Source organism: Notolepis coatsorum, assembly GCF_963971535.1.
Source record: "Notolepis coatsorum genome assembly, chromosome: 17".
In the NCBI taxonomy this organism is placed as follows: Eukaryota; Metazoa; Chordata; class Actinopteri; order Aulopiformes; family Paralepididae; genus Notolepis; species Notolepis coatsorum.
The window spans coordinates 54,315,087-54,336,172 of NC_140181.1; the positions used below are offsets into that span (position 1 = coordinate 54,315,087).

The 21,086-nt window shown below is 41.7% G+C and overlaps 1 protein-coding gene across 1 annotated transcript in view; it reads right to left on the reverse strand.

Moving 5' to 3' along the window:
- Positions 1-21,086, reverse strand: part of atp2b3a (ATPase plasma membrane Ca2+ transporting 3a) — a gene marked incomplete at both ends in the record, with an annotated part of 173,604 nt that overhangs the window by 62,515 nt on the left and 90,003 nt on the right. Inside the window, 4 exons of the mRNA XM_084333459.1 lie at positions 3,944-4,186; positions 6,389-6,603; positions 8,984-9,148; positions 17,173-17,211. Coding sequence (XP_084189585.1) covers positions 3,944-4,186; positions 6,389-6,603; positions 8,984-9,148; positions 17,173-17,211 — 662 coding nt within the window. The remainder of the gene's footprint in view (positions 1-3,943; positions 4,187-6,388; positions 6,604-8,983; positions 9,149-17,172; positions 17,212-21,086) is intronic.

The following is a 21,086-nucleotide window of genomic DNA, read 5'->3' on the forward strand; positions in this document are numbered from 1 at the left end:
GAGCGACAGCAACCACATCCAACTCAACACCAGTAAAACCAAGGAGCTCGTGGTGGACTTCCAGAGGGGCAAGAGGCCCCCCCGATTCCCATCACCATCCAAGGGGAAGAGGTGGAGGTGGTGGAGTCATATAAGTTCCTTGGGGTACACCTGAACAATAAACTGGACTGGTTGGACAAAATAGAGGCCCTCTACAGGAAGGGACAGAGCAGGCTGTTCTTCCTGAGGAGACTCAGGTCCTTCAATGTTTGCAATAGACTGCTGCAATCATTCTACCAGTCTGTAGTGGCCAGCGTCCTCTTCTATGCTGTGGCATGCTGGGGGGGCTACATCAACTCGAGGGACACCAACAAATTGAACAAGCTGGTGAAGAAGGCTAGCTCCGTGATGGGAGTCGAGCTGGTCAGACTAGAACTAGAGGTAGTGGCAGAGAGGGGGATGAGAAGGAAGCTGGCTGCTATCCTGGAGAATCCCTCCTACCCCCTCTACGATGAGCTAGTCAAGATGAGAAGCACGTTCAGTCACAGCCTCATACCCCCCCGACACTCAACTAACCACCTCGGCCAGTCCTTCATACCAGCGGCCATCAGGCTCCACATCAGTGGGCAGGGACTGCTGCCAGACATCCAACTACTAGGAACCTAGTAGCTGACTCCCACCTAAAATGACAATATATACTTACATTATGCATACCGCACCTTATGTCAATACTGTATACTCCATCAGAGCATATATCTAGCATTTAGCACTTTTAGATGATATATTAGATTAGATTTAGATTATTAAATTATATATTTAGAATTGTTTTTGTTTTTAGATTATATATTAGTGTAACTGAGGGGTACAATTCCCTGACTGTATTGATAAGTATGGTATTATTAAACCACTACCGCTTGTACTTTAACTTCTGGCCATCCAGTACATGATATAGATATGATGAACACTTTCCCACCTGATGAAACGAAGTCCACACAAATGTATAAATCGAATATTTTATATAGCAAAGGGTATATACAACGTTCACTTAATGACATTTATGATTTGAAATGCACTTGTATGGCAAATGAGTATTCGTAGGTAAATCAACATTGAATGTCCAATCTCTGGTTACGCAGGGAGCAAATATACAACCTGGTTCTTTAGGGAACTATAGCGATGGTACTTAAATGATTATAGCTGGATACACTAAGGGGGGGGGGGGTCCCGCTGGTTGTAAGACAGTAGGGGGGGGGTTAGAAGAGCCGCTGGCGGTATCCCATCTGGCCGACGATTTCTTGGGAGAATTCAGAGTCCTGAACACGATGCCCACAGAACCTCGGTCCGCAGATGAATACAGCTGGACCCTCTGGTGGACGGTAGCTGCCGATCCACAGATGAAGAGACGTGAGGCGACCTCACTCGGGGTAGAGCGCCGTCTCACCTGGACTCCTCTCCGGGGGGTAGTTCCAACACTCAGCAGTGTTGGCCGTTATCCATGGAATAATCAAAGCACCCAAAGCATGTAGATAATCCAAGCCGTGGAAGGCTCGCCGTCGTCCGGGTAAAGTAATCCAATGTACAGGTCCACTCGTCCTGGCCCGGAGCTCCTCGGATGCAAGCACCACACGTGGTCTGCCCAGCCTGGTTAAGACTCCAGATAACGTCAGGAACGATGGGGGTACTGCTCACTTTATAACTCTAACCGAACGATGCACCATACATAATAGACTATTATTAGCTTAATAGAAATACGTCCAACTCGACGGTATAGTGCCAAACTATGACAATTCAACTATTAATCCACACGATGTCTCAATGCCTATTCTGAGGCCAAGTAGGCCTTACTGCACCACACGTGCGTCATGGGTGAGGCTTTGCGTCTGTTACTAGGTTGGAGGGTAAAGAACTAATGGACTAAAAAGAAAGTTCTACTTTACTTGCGCCATATATATATGCGCTGTGAACAAATAGTACCATTCGTATTTCGCCAGACGTATTCCTACGCGGAACCGGGCTTGCCACGACATGTTGGTCGGCACGATTGAACTTGAACCAAGGGGCATGGCTGCTGGCGCCAGGTTCTCGTCCAATGGTAGAATGAAACTATTATGGGATGTTTAGTAGACTAAAGGGATATTCAGTGCATATTGTACAAGGAATATACAGGGGATATCAAACGATATACAAATACTATTAAATATATATCCATAAATAAATATATATATTCGGTTTAATCTGATCCTTCACAACAATTAGATTATATATTGTAAGTAACTATATTTATTGTAGGGACAATATAACTGAGAGGGCATACATACCCTCATCTCGCACATTGTTGCCCATACTGTATGTACATGTCTGAGTTAATTATATTGTTATATTGTTTACACTGCCTTTTTATTCTATTTTAATTTTTACTTCTCCACTGTACTATAATTCTGTGACCTGTACCTGTATGTCTTCTACTACCAGTACCTCCCCTCCCCCTCCCCATGCTGCTATGATGCCTGAATTTCCCCAAGGGGATCAATAAAGGATTATCTTATCTTATCTTATCTTATTTCTAGAGCTACCTGGAGAGCTACAACTTGTATCCACTGATCACTTGTATGTGGCCTGTAGAATATAGATGCGTGATTCCTTGTGGCACAGTGTCTGCATGAGCGCTGCATCAAGTATTTTAACCGTGGAGATGGGAGTTCAAATTGCATTGGAAACTTTTTATAACCACACTTGTTTGGTTTGTGCATGTGTGCGTGTGCATGCGTGTGTGTGTGTGTGTGTGTGTGTGTGTGTGTGTGTGTGTGCGTGTGCATGCGTGTGTGTGCGTGCATGTATGCATGTGTGTGTGTGCATGCGTGTGTGTGTGTGTGCATGTGTGTGTGTGTATGCGTGTGTGTGTGTGCATGTGTGTGCATGTGTGTGCATGTGTGTGTGTGTGTGTGTGTGTGTGTGTGTGTGTGTGTGTGTGTGTGTGTGTGTGTGTGTGGTGTGCATATGGATTCGCTCCATCGCTTCCTCAGTAAGACAGCTGGCCAAGCTGCAACTCCAGATTTGTCATCCCAACATTCAACAACTGCATACTATTCCAAGCACCAATGAAGAGCTGGCACACTTGTTTTTATTAATCATATGAAAATGTCAAGATATTCTAGAGCGAGTGCACACCCCTTTTTGGGAAACCCACCACCGCTGTGAATTATGGTAAGGAATGAAACCTTTAAAGAACCATTCACAGAACCCTTTACACCCATCAGAACCCTTCATGGAACCCTACACACCCCTCAGAACCCTTCACTGAACCCTACACACCCCTCAGAACCCTCCATGGAACCCTACACACCCCTCAGAACCCTTCACTGAACCCTTCAACCCCCTCAGAACCCTTCACTGAACCCTTCACATCTATCAGAGCCCCTCACTCCTCTCAGAACCCTTCACACCTCTCAGAAGCCTTCACTGAACCATTCACACTCCTCAGACCCCACAGAACCCTTCACACCCCTCAGAACCCGTTACAGAACCCTTCAAAATGCTTAAAGATCCCCTTCACTCAAAAACATGTTTTCTGGTGACATATCTTTGACTATACAGAATGTTATTTGTACAGAACTTGTCACCAGTGTGACTATTTCACATTCTTCTCCTGGAGAGGGACAGCTTCTCTGTACTTTGCTGAAATCTGCATGTATGACGTCACTAATAGATTGAATTACGGTTCAATATCTGGTAACTTGACACCTTTAGCTTCAGCATACACAGAAAGCTATTGACATGTCTTGAAGGAATATCAAGCTTCCGATTTATAATCCCTGGTAAATATCAATGGGTGCTTGTTCCCAATTTGCATATTCACAGACATTTTCAGTAGTTTATTAAATACATTTGATGGAAAAAACACATTTATACATTTATTGTGATTAGGAGGGGATCTTTAAACGACAACCCAGGTAATCTTCCTCACCATGATCTTGGAGGTGTAGGCGCTGTTGATGGAGATGGAGTTGACCAACATCTCCAGGACCATGGGGTTGAGCTGATCAGGGTGGGGTACTTTGCAGAAATGGTGGTCACAGACATAGACTTGTACTGCGGTCATACGGTTGGTGGTCAGCGTGCCTGTCTTGTCGGAGCAGATGGTCGTGGCGTTGCCCATGGTTTCACAGGCGTCCAGGTGCCGGACTAGGTTGTTGTCCTTCATCATTTTCTAAAAGGCAAGTATAGGGACGTAGGGGAAGAGTTTGGGTGTTAATTTCATTGTTTTATAAACAATGTTGTTGTACCTATTGTAGGTATAGAGGGTTTTCCAGCTATGTCATTATTGGAGTACACTTGAAGGACCAACATTCCCATTGGTCCTCCATGTCATGTTCATGCTGGAGGACCAACATTCACTTAACATGACCTGAAGGACCAACATTCACTTAACATGACCTGCATGACAAACATTCACTTAACATTAAGCTGAAGGACCAACATTCACTTAACATAAGCTAAAGGACCAACATTCACTTAACATGACCTGCATGACAAACATTCACTTAACATTAAGCTGAAGGACCAACATTCACTTAACATAAGCTGAAGGACCAACATTCACTTAACATAACCTGAAGTCTGTTTTCCACTATGGCATCATTTAGAACTGGGCCCAAATTAGATTAGTATAGAACTTTATAGGTGCAAAATAAAAACATCTGAGGCAGTTGGCTCAATATGGCTCAGTGTGGCTCAATATGGCTCAGTGTGGCTCAATATGGCTCAGTGTGGCTCAATATGGCTCAGTGTGTCTTAATGTGGCTCAGTGTGGCTCAATTTGGCTCATTGTGGCTCAATTTGGCTCAGTGTGGCGCAATGTGGCTCCAGCTGACTCAGAATGTTTCATTATTCCCTTGTTTGTCCTTTCTGTGCGTCCAGTAGCCCCAGAGAGAGGTCTGGTCCAGGTGCATGCTAGCCTATAGCTTAGCACAAGGACTGGAAGCAATAGAGAGCAGCTAGCCTAGCTCTGTTAAATGTGAAGAAATACAACAACATCAATCATCTCGTCTAACTCTGGGGAAGATAGCAAATAAGTGCATTTCCCCAAATGTTGGAGTGATGCTTTAAGTACATAGACAGACAGACAGACAGACAGACAGACAGACAGACAGACAGACAGACAGACAGACAGACAGACAGACAGACAGACAGACAGACAGACAGACAGACAGACAGACAGACAGACACACAGACACACAGACACACACACACACACACACACACACACACACACACACACACACACACACACACACACACACACACACACACTCTCTTCTCTCTCTTAGCTGTCCATCGTGTTCGATGATGACGCTTGCTCCAGGGATGGGGAGAGGGGGGGGGGGGGGGGTTAGCGACGCTGCCACTGGTGCCACTTCTCGTGGGCGTTGAGTCCGATCCTTGAGCCGCACACCCGTCCACAGATGGCGCAAGGGAAGCCAGATACCTGGGGGATGCCAGCCGCCCGCTGGTGTCGTTGCGTGCGCCTCTCTGATCTTCGGTCTTGGTTCGTTTGGTGTATTTGGGAAACTGCAGTGGCACAAGTGACTTGCCAGGCTGATCTGTCGAGTGCCAGAGTTTCAAGCTGCGTGATGTTTGCACACTTTAGGAGGTCCCTGGTGTAGTCCTTAAAGCGTCTCTTTTGGCCTCCAGCAGCCCGCTTTGCTCCTCTCAGTTGGCCATAGAGGACTTGGCGGGGCAGGCGGTGGTCAGGCATACGTATGGTGTGCCCTATCCAACGAAGATGTTTTTTGGCCACAGCTGCGGCCATACAGATTGAGTTGGTGTTGTTGAGGATGTCTGTGTGGGGGACTCGATCTTCCCAGGTCAGGCCGAGGATCCTTTGGAGGCAACGGATGTGGAAAGCGTCCAGGTTGGTGATGTGCCGGCGGTATGGGGTCCAGGATTCTGCTCCATAGAGCAGAGTGGAGAGACATACTGCGTTGTAAACGGCAACCTTGGTGCTGATCTTCAGGTTTCGGTTTTCAAAAACCCTGCTGCGTAGGCGTCCAAAGGATGATGCCGCTTTATTGATACGTGTGTGTATCTCCGCGTCAAGGGAGCAGCATGAGGACAGAGTGGAGCCGAGGTAGGTGAAATGATCCACTGTTTTGAGTGGAACACCGTTTATGTGAAAACTGGGAGGTGTAGAGGTTCGGGAAATGAGTTGGGACATGACTCACACACACACACACACACACACACACACACACACACACACACAACACACAACACACACACACACACACACACACACACACACACACACACACACACACACACACACACACACACACACACACACACACACACACACACACACACACACACACACACACACAGGTACCAGAGATGCGGTTTTCCCCCTCACCTTAACAGAGTAAGCCAGAGATATGGTGACAGCCAGCGGTAAGCCCTCCGGCACGGCCACCACCAACACGGTCACACCGATGATGAAAAACTTGACAAAGTACTGGACGTAGATGGGTGTGCACTCTGCGATCCACTCCCTGCCCTGCAGCACAAAGGTATCGATCGCAAAGTAGACGACCAGGATGACGACAGTACTGGAGGACATCAGCAAGCCTGAGGGGGAAAGACGACGATGGACCATCAACTCCAGCCATTCAGGATTGCAGCCATAATTGCCATAGTTAATAACGTGCGTGAATGCGCATGTGAAGATATCTTATTAAATGCGCGTGTACAAGATGCCGGCTTGTACATTTTCTCTTTTCTACCTAAAGTTGAACTTAAAATATGTTTCTGACAACATTTTTTTTTTTTTTTTAAACTTAAATTTAAACATTTATAGACAAACAACACTTACACAAAAATGGATCCCATAACACAATATGAAAGAATGCAGTGAACATAAATGGTTACATGAATAGCATTGTTGGTTATATGTTTCCACTACAGTTGTTTTTCCAGGCACTTAATACAAAGACTGATTGTTTACCGCCCTTGAACAGGTATAGACAAATTTAATACCTACTCAAAAGGATTAGATACTGACTAAGGCAAATATGTATGGTATGGGTCCAGTGACCCTCCTTGAATTTCCTTCTTCTCTTATCCTTCGCCCTTTCTATTTCTTTTATACTAAATTTCTCTTTGCCTTTTGATTCACCCATTTACAAACCACATCTTCCTTGATTATTAATACAACATTGTTAAACAGACATAAATAATAAAGTACAAAAAATGTAATACAATTGTAGTGCCCAAAAAAATGAAAAATAAAATCAGAAAATACTAACTAAGTCAAAAGTGTGTGACATGGGTTCAGAGACCCTCCTTGAACCTCTTTCCTCCTTTACCCTTCGCCCTCTTGTGATGCATTTGGTTCTTCCTCTGTGATGTCGTTTTCGTTCCCCTTGTAATCCTCCCACTTTCCCCATCTTTCTCCAAATTTCTCTTCCTGTAACCTCAGCATGTGTGTTATCCTCTCCATATCCTGTATCTCCTCCACTATTCCTACCCATTGTGCTATTGTCGGTGGGTCTTCTTTGTACCACAGTCTTGTTATTGCTTTTCTGGCCGCTATCAACATTATCTTTATTAAATATTTGTCCCCCTCTTGTATTCCCTCGTGTGTCAGGTCTCCTAAGTAAAGCATCAGTCCTGTTTGTGGTAACCCGTATCCTAATATTCTGATCATTGCCTCCCCTATCTCCTCCCAATACCCCTTCAGCTTCTGACATCCCCAGAATATGTGCGTGTGATTTGCCCCCTCCTTCCCACACATCCTCCAGCATGCTCTTTGTGTTGGTGCATATTTTCCCTTCAGCTCTGGGGTTATAAAGAATCTGATTATGTTTTTCCATCCAAACTCTTTCCATATCCTCGATCCTGTTGTTGAATGTTGCACCTCGCATATGTTCCCCCATTCCTTCCCTGTTATTCCTATCTCTAGTTCTCTCTCCCATTTCTCCCTTATATAATCGGTCGTGTGTCCCTTGCTGGTCATTATAGCCCGGTACAGTGCTGATATTACCCTTCCTTTCCCTCCTTCGTATTCTGACAACATTTTTAATGACAAGATTGCTATGCTATTGCTGGATCTTGAGTCATATTTGATCTGAGTTGAATCTGAATTTCATTCGACGGTACAGGCTCTCGCACCACTGCTAGATGTACAATAATTATCATATTTGTATGATAAAAGCAGCTTGCTGGTTACAAACATAGAAACAGTTAACATACCCTAAAGGCTGTTATCCACTATGGCATAATTTAGAACTGGGCCCAAATTAGATCAGTATAGAACTGGTCATGTGTCTCAATGTGACTCAATGTGACTCAATGTGGCTCAATGTGACTCAATGTGGCTCCAACTGACTCAGAATGTTTCATTATTCCTTTGTTTGTCCTTTCTGTGTGTCCAGTAGCCCCAGAGAGAGGTCCGGGTCCAGGTGCATGCTAGCCTAGCTTAGCACAAGGACTGGAAGCAATAGGGAGCTAGCCTAGCTCTGTTAAACATTTACATTTACATTTAGTCATTTAGCTGACGCTTTTATCCAAAGCGACTTACAAGTTCTGTACGACAAGTCATCAGGAAGGGCACAACTCTATCAGCTGAGTAACAATGTTCATCAAAGTGTTGAGTGCTACAGTGTAGGTTAGTTTATTAGGACAAGTGCATGACAGTAAGGTTAGTTAGGGTTAGAATTTTTTTTATTTTTATTCAGGGATTGGCTCTTCACGAAATTGAAGAAACATGAAGAAACACAACATCAATCATCTCGTCTAACTCTGGGGAAGATGGCAAATAAGTGTAACAATCGCACAACCTCACGCACCACAAGACTCCTGCCAGAGGCTTTTTGGGGTCAGATTGCTGACGCAGCAGACTTCTTTTTGAAAAACGCAAAGAATGACGGCTTTGAAGCCCAAACCAAATGGAAACACTTCACTTGAAAGGGAATAAGAAGAGTGAAGACGAGAATGAATTGTGACTCACCCGCCTTCCCAATTTGCACTGCCAGTTTAGTGAGTTTGCCCTGAAGGACTGATTTATCTTTTTTGGGCACGTTGGTCTTCTTCTTCTCTTTCTCCTCCACCTCCCCACCTTCTGCACTCTTCAGGGGCTGCATCTCCATGGCAACTGCCTCATCCTGTTTCTTGGCTGGGGGGGCAAAACACAAAATCAGGTTAAGTAGTTGGGACTGAGACAACAGTTCGACTTCTGGCACAGAGAAGCAATTATTGCGATGGTGGTAGAACTGACTCCTTCACTTAAGTAAAAGTAGAAATACTTGAAAGAATAGTAATCTGGTAAAAGTTAAATTCTTCCATTGATTGATTGATTGAAGTTTATTTCAAATATGCAACATAACAAACATCAAGTACAGATATAGCCATTCAAATAATAAATGTATATAAAATATTTTTCTTTAAATAACAAAGGACAAACATATTTGAAAAGGAGTGGGAAGAAGCATACACTTATTTAATCCCACCCCTATTTACTCATCAGAACATACTATATTATATTTACTAATTCATACATTACTAGACTTATATTGAAAAAACTGTATCTTTTGAAATGAAATGTTCCCCTTAAATTGTAACCCCCATCTTTCACGTTGAACAATCTTTAAATATTTCCTGGGAGTTTATAATTTTTTGCTTTGTACATTATTTGTGCGGTTTGATACATTACAATATCAGTACATTTTAATAATTTTCACTGTACGAAAAGTGAATGAGTATGTTCCAGATATCCAACCTTGTGAATGATGCACACAGCTCTTTTCTGTAGGATGGTTAATGGGTGTAATGAGCATTTAAAATGATTTCCCCAGACTTCAACGCAGTAAGTTAAATATGGTGAAACTAGTAGACAGTAGAGAATGTGAAGTGATTTGTGATCCAGGACCTGCTTTGCTTTGTTTATTACTGAAATGCTCCTTGCCAATTTGGTTTGAATATGTTTGATATGTGATTTCCAATAATTTTTTTCGTCAATCGTGACACCAAGACATTTTGTATCCTTTTCAATCCTCTTTCAATATCCACCCCATCTATTTTTATCTGTACACATATATCTTTCCTACAATTTCCAAACAGCATTATTTTGGTCTTGGATACATTTTATGACAATTTGTTGAAATCAAACCATATTTTAAGTTTAAACATTTCCTGCGTAATGTCCTCCTGCAGTTTATTTAAATTATCCCCATTCAAAATTCTGCTAGAATAAAAGTGACATACTAAAGGTTATGTTATTTATTTACATAATATACAATCAATTAACTTATTGACCGCCTAGCCCCTAGTACGCCAGCGCTTTAATCAATGGGAGGACGGGGATATTTGCGAGTGCTTAAAATATATCTTAAATGATGGCTATGGGTCTAATACACCCGTCGCTTATCAATGACTTGCTTGCAGTCAACATGTATGAAACGGATTGTTTTTTCATCGGTACATTTCCGTTTTATACCGTTTTGAATACGAGTATAGTTTGAGATTTCTAGTCATTCCAGAGAAAGACACGATAATAAACCTTTAGTGGAATACACAAAACACGTTGTCATTTTTCGGCTGATTCATGAATCATTTTCAAATAAACGCTAGATTATCGATAATATATGTGTCCTTATGCACGATACAGAAGCGGGCTGAAGAATCGCTTATCCGTGCCTTGCTCAGCGCCAACGGCACGCACACACACACACGTTGTGATCGCTGTGAAAAAAACATCTGATTAACCCAAGACTGGTAACATAGATTCCTTACCTCACATCTGATGTTCTGCAAAAAGATTAATCCAATTCCTGATCGCCATTCCTAATATTGATCGCATTTATTGATCCAACGTTATATCACCAAAACACATAATCCACGCTGCTCTGAGTGTCCCCAGTCCATCTGTTGTAAAGATACTGCATGCCCGAGAAGGAAAACCTGGACCGGAGTTTTCTTTTTTTTATGCACATCCCCAGCCAATCCAATCCAATGATGTGCAATACCATCCGGGAGACGATAGGCGGCAGTATTTGCCCTTTTGCGAGCTCAGACCCATTCCCAATGATAACATCAGGTTGGATGGATGAAAATGAATGGATATCGCTAATAAAAAAAATAACGATTAGGGCGGCTACGTGACGTAGTGAGCAAGGCGCTCGCCACGAAATGCTGGAGACGCTGGGCTTGTCGGTTCGAGCCCAGCGCTCCACATTTGCTTTCAGTTTAGCTGGTCGTCCGTACTAATACACATTGGCCGTATTAGGGGGTGGGAAACTGATGGGTGGGGATCGGGCGTTGTGGACAGCGACTCCTACAGGTCGGTTGGTGCGCCTGCGCAGTAGAATCAGGAAGTGTCGGGGGCAGCGTGAGCCTCCCACGCGTTACTCCTCGCCACTGAGAGATCGAGCTGTGCAGGTGAAAAGATGCGACTGCTGTTACCTCAAGTACCGGAGGGGACTTGTGCTATGTATGACTTAGTCCACATTGCAGCCGGCTTGTGGGAGGCAAGAAACAGCGTCTGTGACAGGGGAGGGTTGAATTGGATGATACGAAATTGGGATGGGAGAAAATATAGAAAAAATGGGAGAAAAAGTGGATAAAAAAAATAAAAAATAACGATTAAAACCAGACTATACTCGTGATTGGCGCTCAAGCGATGGCGAGTTAACCCGACTATCATCATGTCTGGCGTCCAATGAGTTAAGTAATTAATTAATTATTGTTATTGTTATTGTTATTATTATTATTGTCATTATTATTATTATTAATCGGCGTTAACACATTGCCGCCCGACCACGAGTTTATACGTGCTTCGAATCCATGCGTTGTGGACAGAATCACGTATAAAGCCGTGGCAAGTTGTTATTGCTTTTATTCCATTTTAATAACCTGTTCAAGGTCGCCGACCGGCACTGCAGATCTACCCTATTCTGTGAATTCGAGAATGTGCAATACCGGCCAGATCCTCTTAGGGGCGCCATCGCTCCACTGCAGTATGCCCTGTGGCTGAAGGAATCAGCCTCTTTTTCTTTCCTTCAATGGATATTCCAGTAGCATTATTCTGGATCTACAGCCTGTATATTGGATTACGTTTCGGATCGCAGATTTCACCATGCAATAATGGGATTTATCATCAGCCAATGGACATATCGATCTAGATGACGATCGATAACGGGGAAATGCTCGGGGGCACCAGCCCCGACCACGGTAAGATCCCCTTCACGTAAATTACAGCCCCATCGGACACCGTTCTGATAGCCAACCAGGCGAACAGCCTATGTGGCTAGTTATACGAACACTGTTATTGGTAATCAATAATAATAAACGACGTCCCCCCCCCCCCCCCCTTTCATGCATACATGCTTTGGGACAGTCCCGATCATATACAGTTTGAGTTATTTCTTTAGCATCTGTAAAACGGAAATGCCGTTGGATATAACGTTAGCAGATATTAGCCATTTATCTAGCCTCCCAGAAAATATACTAGCCCAAATCCGGTATAAAGCTTATATTCACGGCGCTATAAAATGATAACCTATTGATGCATTTTTTTTTCTTTAAGCCATTTTGAAGGGACGGTTTATGAACTCAATTGACAATGAGAATGGACAGATAGCAATACTATAAAGTATAGATTTAGCTCTACAAAAAGACACAGGTTTGTTTACAATCCCCGGTCCTCTTGCCACTAATTAGACTAAGCTCAGTGGTCGCGAAAGTGTTAAGCACGGGAGCTCTCTGGCCCCTGTCCCCATCTCCCTGTCTCTCTGTGAGTGGTTGTCTCGTAGTGTTGGCCAAGGTGGTGGATGTCTCGGGGTGATGGCCAAGGTTGCAGTGACTGTTCTACCCCCACATTGGTTATGGGCACCATTGAGGTCATGCATCAGCTTCATACTGTCTTCTGTCCGACCTACAACGTCTAAACCATGCCTGTTTTGGCTAGTTCATTACTGGGTTAAGTACTTCTATTCTATTCACATTATATGCTTACTACATGTACTGTATCTATTGCTCCTATGTCCGCCCACCACATACACGCAAACTGTTAACGCGTGTCCATACTAGTGCTTGTTTCCCTATGCTTTTTCTTTTGTTGTTCATAGCTATATTCTATTTAAATCTTTCAAAAAGGTTCTTGTACCCAAGTTGCTATTGCATGTACTGTACATATTTGTGTTTTATTACACGTATATGTACATACATACCAACTATTTGTTTTATTCTCCACCCATCGATCACCCATAGCAACACTACTATCACCGACATCCAAGAAGGGGGATCCCCCCTTGAACGGCCTTTCTAAGGTTTCTCTCCTCCACATCGCCTGTGGTGCTTTTTTCCTATTGCTAGGAAAGGATTTCATGGTGGGTTTTTTCTTCTTGATTTATTGTGATGTTTCTTCTTGACTTGTTTAAAGAAGACTTGTCCGGCCCATGGGGACATTAAGGCGAGACACTGCAGGTGAATAGGCAAATATACTTTTTTTGTTGATTTTGAGATTTTGTTATATTTTGCTTCCTAAACATGTCTTCTATGAAACTAGTGACAATAAAACGTCAATAACACACATTTTGTTGTTTATTTTACTTCATTTTGCCTTATTGCATCCATAAATGTCCACATATTTAATGGGGAAGTGCCTCATTTGCATATATAAACATACATTTCAGAAAACTTGCAATATATTTTTTCTTAGTTTATATGTACATACCAAACTGGGAAAGTTTCATAGTGATATTTATTCAAATATTTTTTGCCTATTAGGGGGTACTACACTGTACTACACTGTTTGTAGCCTGTGTGTAGTTCTGTTCAGTTCAATAACATCATTATTATTATTATTATTATTATTCAGTTATCAGGCATGTGTTTAGGTTGTCTATTACTAATGGTTTGATTAGGTTTTGTGTTTGTAAATATCTGTTTAAAAAAAAAAGTATGGCATTTTACAATACAGAACTTTGAAGGCGTTTTCCCAAAAATGAGTTTTAAGAGTTTTTCCTCATACTCTGAGCCAGAAATCTCCACTGCAGTAGCACTCACATACACCAAACCTTCCAGTTCTATTCATATCTATGTTCTGAAGGTATTTACAGAAGGGTTTGTTGATATCGCATTCATACCCTGATTTATATCACATTTCATTCCTAAAAACATGGCGAAATATGGAATTTTACCAGAAAAATTTACTGAATGGAGTATTTTCTGATTTATGGAGTGATAAAAAGAGATATCCAAAATCCCCTCAGTAATAACATTTGACTCTAATATGTCAACAAAATTAAACTATAATTTTGAAAATGGCTTTATCCAATGTTCAGATTTCTGTCCTGGAATTATATGCAAATTAGTGCATATTTAAGTAGATAATGCCTCATTTGCATATTTAAACATACAATTTCAGAAAACTTTTAATACAAAACAGTCTTGTATTACAGGTACATTACATTACGGGTACATACGCACACAAGACGCGGCCACTGATGGGTCCATGGGACTTGGTAAAGCACTATGGACCCAAACTCTGGCCACTGACCACATGAGGGAACGGGTACATACGCACACAATACACGGCCACTGATGGATCCATGGGACTTGGTAAAGCACTATGGACCCAACTATGACCACTGATAAAAACGTAACTACACTAGCGTTATAAGAGCTAAACATTGCTACCTACCATACAAGTGCATTGGTTTAGTGCACTTCCGGTTGCTACTGAGCGGAAATGTTTGTGCGGACCTGTTCTCCCAAACTGGTAAGCAAATGACTGTTTTTACGTTATTTTCATTTTTACGTTACTATTATTATTATTATTATTATTTTTTTTTTAAACATTGATCTTAACTGATCACTGTGACTTTATTGCTTTTATCGTTATATATGCCTATAATTGTGTACAGCACTTTGAGCTACATGACATGTATGAAAGGTGCTTTATAAATACTTACTTACTTACTTACTTACTTACTTACTTGTCTTAATATAAGTAATCAACTGGGGAAGTTTCATTGTGATATCTATTAGTTAATTATTTTACCCTATTCACCTGTAGTGTCTCCCCTTAACTTGTGATTTCGGGCTTTACGAATACATTTGATTTGATTTGATTTAATAATAATAATAATAATAATAATAATAATAATAATAATAATAATAATAATAATAATAATAATAATAATAATAATAATAATAATAATAATAATAATAATAATGACACTAATAATAATAACAATAATGAATTAATTACTTTGTTAATTGAACGAATGAATGAATGAATGAATGAATGAATGAATGAATGAATGAATGAATGAATGAATGAATGAATGAATGAAAACTTTATTTAACAGATTGCAGAATGGGTACAATACAGTACGGCTCAATACACACAATTGTTAAGGGGATGCAGACCAGAGAAAGACGTTTGTATTGTTTACATCAGGGTCCCCCATTTTCAATTAATATATTATGTAAATAAATAACATAACCTTTAGTATGCTACTTTCATTCTAGAAGAATTTTGAATGGAATAAGGCCCAAAATGCTCAAGTTTAACACTTTGAGTGCCAGCAGGGGGCGCACGATTTAGCGCTTGAGTGCCAACGCTGTAGTCAATGGGAGGGCGAGCACATTTGCGAACGCATAAACTATATCTTAAATTATGGCTATGTGTCTAATACACCCGTCGCTTATCAATGACTTGTTTGCAGTCAACATTGTCGAAACAGATTGTTTTTTAATCTGTACATTTCCGTTTTATACCATTTTGAAAAACGCTTGTTTTTTTAAACTTCCAGAAAAAAAGGTGATTCTGCAGGAATCGCGCTTTAGTGGAATACACAAAACACGTCGTAATTTTTCGGCCTATTTATGAATCGTTTTCAAATAAACGCTAGATTATCGATAGTATATGTGTACTTATGCACGCTAGAGAAGCAGGCTAAAAAAATCGATTATCAGCACACACACTCACACACACACATATGGGACACGTTGATATATTGGTGGAAAAAACTCTGATTATCCCAAGACTGGTCAAATAGATTCCTTACCTCAGATCAGATGTTCTCCAAAAAGATTATTCCAATTCCTGATCGCCATTCCAAATATCGATCGCGTTTATTGATCCAACACTGGGTACTGGAAACACATATTCCACGCTGTTCTGCGGCTCGGCAATGAATGGGATCGTCTCCGGTTACATGCCTGACAAGTAAAATGTGGATTCCGGACTCTTTTTTTCCCATCCATTTCATTCAGTCCAATCCAATGGGTGCAATACCATCCGGAGAGACGATAGGGGGCGGTATTTTCCCTGTTCGAGCTCAGATAGATCCCCAATGGTAACGTGAGGCTAGATTGATGAAAAACGTATGGAAATCGCTAATAAAAAAAATAACGTTGGCACTCAAAGTGTTAATCACCAACTGTGGCAAGAAACAGCTGACTTATCAACTTGACTTTGCAACTATTGTGGCTAACTATCTGGAGCTAGTATGCGGAGCAGCATGGATAGTGCTAAGAAAGGACACTACCGGGCGGCTACGTGGTGCAGTGGGCAAGGCGCTCACCACGAATACTGGAGACTGGGCTCGAACAGGTACGCCTCCCTGTTCGAGCCCAGCGCTCCACATTGCTTTCAGTTTAGCTGGTCGTCCGCACTAATACACATTGGCAGTATTAGGGGGAGGGAAACTGATGGGTGGGGATCGGGCGTTGTGGACAGCGACTCCTACAGGTCGGTTGGTGTGCCTGCGCAGTAGAATCAGGAAGCGATGGGGGCGGGGCCCCTCCAAAGCCCAGACCCCTGACGCTGAAAGATCGAGCCGCGCAGGTGGAAAGATGCGACTGCTGTTACCTCGAGTATCGGAGGGGACTCGTGCTATGTATGACTTAGTCCACATTGCAGCCGGCTTGTGGGAGGCATGAAACAACGTTCAAAGACAGGGGAGGGTTGAATTGGATGATACGAAAATTGGGATGGGAGAAAAATAGAAAATGGGAGAAAAAGTGGATAAAAAAAAAAAAAAAGGACACTACCAACCAACCTCATCTTTGGTAAGTAAGAAATGGGGGTAGAGTTCCAAAAATCTGAACTATCCCTTTAATGAAATTCCTCAATATTGTCTAGATCTTGGAGAAATAAGGAGGAATAAGGATAAGAGCTAAATACCGTACCTTTGTTTGGGTTGTTTTCCACTGTCCCCTCTGGTTTGCCTGTGTTCAAGTGGCAGAGTTAAAATTGCATTATTACAGAATTAATGGGGCACTTCACCAAAAAACAATGTTGATTTATTTAGTACATAATCTACAGTAGCACACATCCAAAAACTCAAACCAGTTTTGCACACACTAATTTAGTTAGTGACAGTTATTAAAAGTAAAAGATTTTGAATATGGCCACCAGTGATGTCATTGGGGACATTGAATCTCTGTGTTGTGTTAATTACAGCTCCATAAATGATATAGGTAGCAGTCCCTATAAGACAAGGTATTGCTATTTCTTCATCTACAGGTACATCATTGGTGTCAAATGATCTATCTTGTCTCTTGGAAACCCTCTTAGAACCTCCCCCATCCCCTGATACAGTTAATACGGGACAACCCTAAACACAAGAGACGATGTCCCAGGGGGGAATCATACAACGAAACAGAAGATATAAATAATCTGGTAGGAGGGAGAGGGTGGAAACACAAATGAAGCAACATATTGGAATGAAAAAACAGCTCCGGGTTTTGTTAATGTGTCTCAACCTAAAGGCCTTTTTGTTTCATAACCACAGTACCTTGAGCTCTATCTCAACTTAAAGGCATTTTTGTTTCATAACCACAGTCCCTTGAGCTCTGTCTCAACCTAAAGGCCTTTTTGTTTCATAACCACAGTACCTTGAGCTCTGTCTCAACCTAAAGGCCTTTTTGTTTCATAACCACAGTACCTTGCCAGTGCGATTTCACTTTGTCTACTGTGGCTCAATACTTTGTATAATACATTTCATATAACATAGTTCTAATCTAAAATGTGGTATTATTCTGTGTGCTTTTAAATGTTCTGTGCTCTCGATCACAATTGGTATTTTTCTACAACAGTATACAAAGTTTAGCAAACAAAGTTGTCTCAAATAATTTCTCAAAACATGATGAACTTTTACGGAATTGGTCGATCATTTAGCTCAGGAGGTCCCCCCCCCCCCCCCCCCCATTAACCTTTATTTAACCAGGTTAGACCCATTGAGATTAAACTCTCTTTTTTGTTAAATGGATATTTTTAGATTTTTGGAACCTTAGCCCAATTTATTACTTACCAGTGATAATGTTCATTGGTAGAGTCCTTTCTCAGCACAATCCATGCTGTTCCTCTATTAGCTCTGGATAGTTAGATACAAACCAATGCAAAGTCAGTGTAAAGACATTTCAGTTGTCTTCAATCAGCTTTTACAGACATGAGCTTGACCCCATTGACTTTGCATTGGTTTGTGGCTAACTATCCGGAGCTAATATGAGGAACAACATGGATTGTGCTGATAAATTACTCTACTGATCAACAACATTAGGGTAAGTCACAAATAGGGTTCCAGAAGTCAGAACTATCCCTTTTGAAGTGAACCTCATCACCAGATTTAGACACTCACAAGGTAGATAGAGAGGAGAGGGAGGGGGTGGGGAGGGGGCACACCTACCATTTGTGACACGGTTCAGTTTGGCCTGGCCTGGAGGTTGCTGTGTGGGACAGTTACTATTGGCCTCTGACTTTGGTACTGGTGGTTTGGGTCATGGACGATAAGAGGTATGAAAACAAATAAAAAAGACATGAAAACAATTCCAAAAGTAACACGCAAAAAGTAATGGAGGGTGAAAACATTTATGAATGAGTAGAGTGAATAAAGAGTGATGCATCTCTTGGCATGATGTATCCAATCTGACATGTTCCTCTAAAGACCCGCCTTCTTTCCTGCAGGGAACTACAGTAGGGCTGCTCCAATCTACAACATGGCAGTTCTGATTCTTACTCCACATGATGAGGATTGATTGGAGTCGATTCCAGACCCTTTATTTATTTCATTTTCTTGAATTTGTGTAAGCCCGTCTTTTGCCACAGATTTCAGATCTTAACTTTGTTTTTCCTCTACAGTCAAAATCGATTCCACAGCTTTGGAGTCGACTCTCGATCTCCCCGCCCATCTGGAGTCATGGATGGAATTATTGAAACAGGCCACACTCTCCTCACATTAAGGGTAGTGGGATACAGAGAAGATGGAAGATATGGTTGGTATTACAGCTCTCTCTCTCTCTCTCTCTCTCTCTCTCTCTCTCTCTCTCTCTCTCTCTCTCTCTCTCTCTCTCTCTCTCGCTACATTAACACACCCCTAGGTACCCATGTACATGTCAAAATACTTCCCAAAGGTCAGTGAATACCACGATCACAACACCAGAGGGAGCTCCACAAATCATGTAAAACCCAGATTCGGCTCATACAAGGGACTAAACACGTTTCGCAATTATGCCACAACAATGTGGAACGCCCTACCCAAAGCTGTAAAGGAATGTGAATCACTACCCACCTTCAAAAACACTCTCAAAGAACACCTACGGGAGACTGCAATTCAAAACTGGCCCCTACAAATGTCCTAACCCAGTTGTACAATAAAGACCAAGCATGGCTTTGTCAGTATTCCAATGTACAGCCCCACCCAACCCCACCCCACCTACCCAACCTCCTCCAATGTACAGTTTCTATGTCAAATGTATGTCAGTATTCCAATGTACAGTGTCCCCCCCCCTACCCCCCCCCCCCCCCCCCACCTCCAATGTACAGCCCCACCCCACCTACCCAACCTCCCCCAATGCACAGTTTCTGTGTCAAATGTATATACACTCTTTTTCTGGATTTTTTTTAGTGTCACAAACAGTACTGTATTTGAAAATCTGGTATGTCATAAATGTATAGATGTAGCAGTACTGTCTATCTGTATGTCGTGTGTGTCATATGATGAATTGAAAATGGGGGACCCTGATGGAAACAAGACGAAAGTCTTTCTCAGGTCTGCATCCTCTTAACAATTGTATGTATTGAGCTGTACTGTACTGTACCCATTCTGCAATCTGTTAATAAACTTTTCAATCAATCAATCAATCAATCATATACTTGCATAAACAATCAAAACATACTTGTTCATACTTCGCTGATTCATACTCTTTGCACATAACTGCCCAATTGCACAGCCCTGCTAATTATCCCATATCACTGTATTGGGGTCCTACTAATCACCCCAAAGTACCAGAAAATACCAGAAAATACCCCAAAATACCCCAAAGTATACCCCAAAATACCAGAAAATACCCCAAAATACACCAAAATACCAGAAAATACCCCAAAATATCCCAAAATACCCCAAAATACCAGAAAATACCCCAGAATACACCAAAGTATACCCCAAAATACCAGAAAATACCCCAAAATACCAGAAAATACCCCCAAAATACCCCAAAATACACCAAAGTATACCCCAAAATACCAGAAAATACCAGAAAATACCAGAAAATACCCCAAAATACCCCAAAGTATACCCCAAAATACCAGGAAATACCCCAAAATACCTTAAAATACCAGAAAATACCCCAAAATACACCAAAGTATACCCCAAAATACCAGAAAATACCCCAAAATACCAGAAAATACCCCAAAATACCCCAAAGTATACCCCAAAATACCAGAAAATACCCCCAAAATACCCCAAAATACCAGAGAATACCCCAAAATACACCAAAATATATATACAAAGTGTATTTTGGGGTATTTTCTGGTATTTTCTGGTATTTTGGGGTATACTTTGGTGTATTTTGGGGTATTTTCTGGTATTTTGGGGTATACTTTGGGGTATTTTGGGGTATTTTCTGGTATTTCCTGGTATTTTGGGGTATTTTCTGGTATTTTGGGGTATACTTTGGTGTATTTTGTTCAAGTTCTCAAGTTCTTTAATAGTTGTCATACAGAAGTACAGAATACTTTCATACAAAATGCTTCTTACTGTTACGCTCCAGAGACTGTGCTAGACAAGATAGTATCAAATAACATAATAACATAATATAGCATG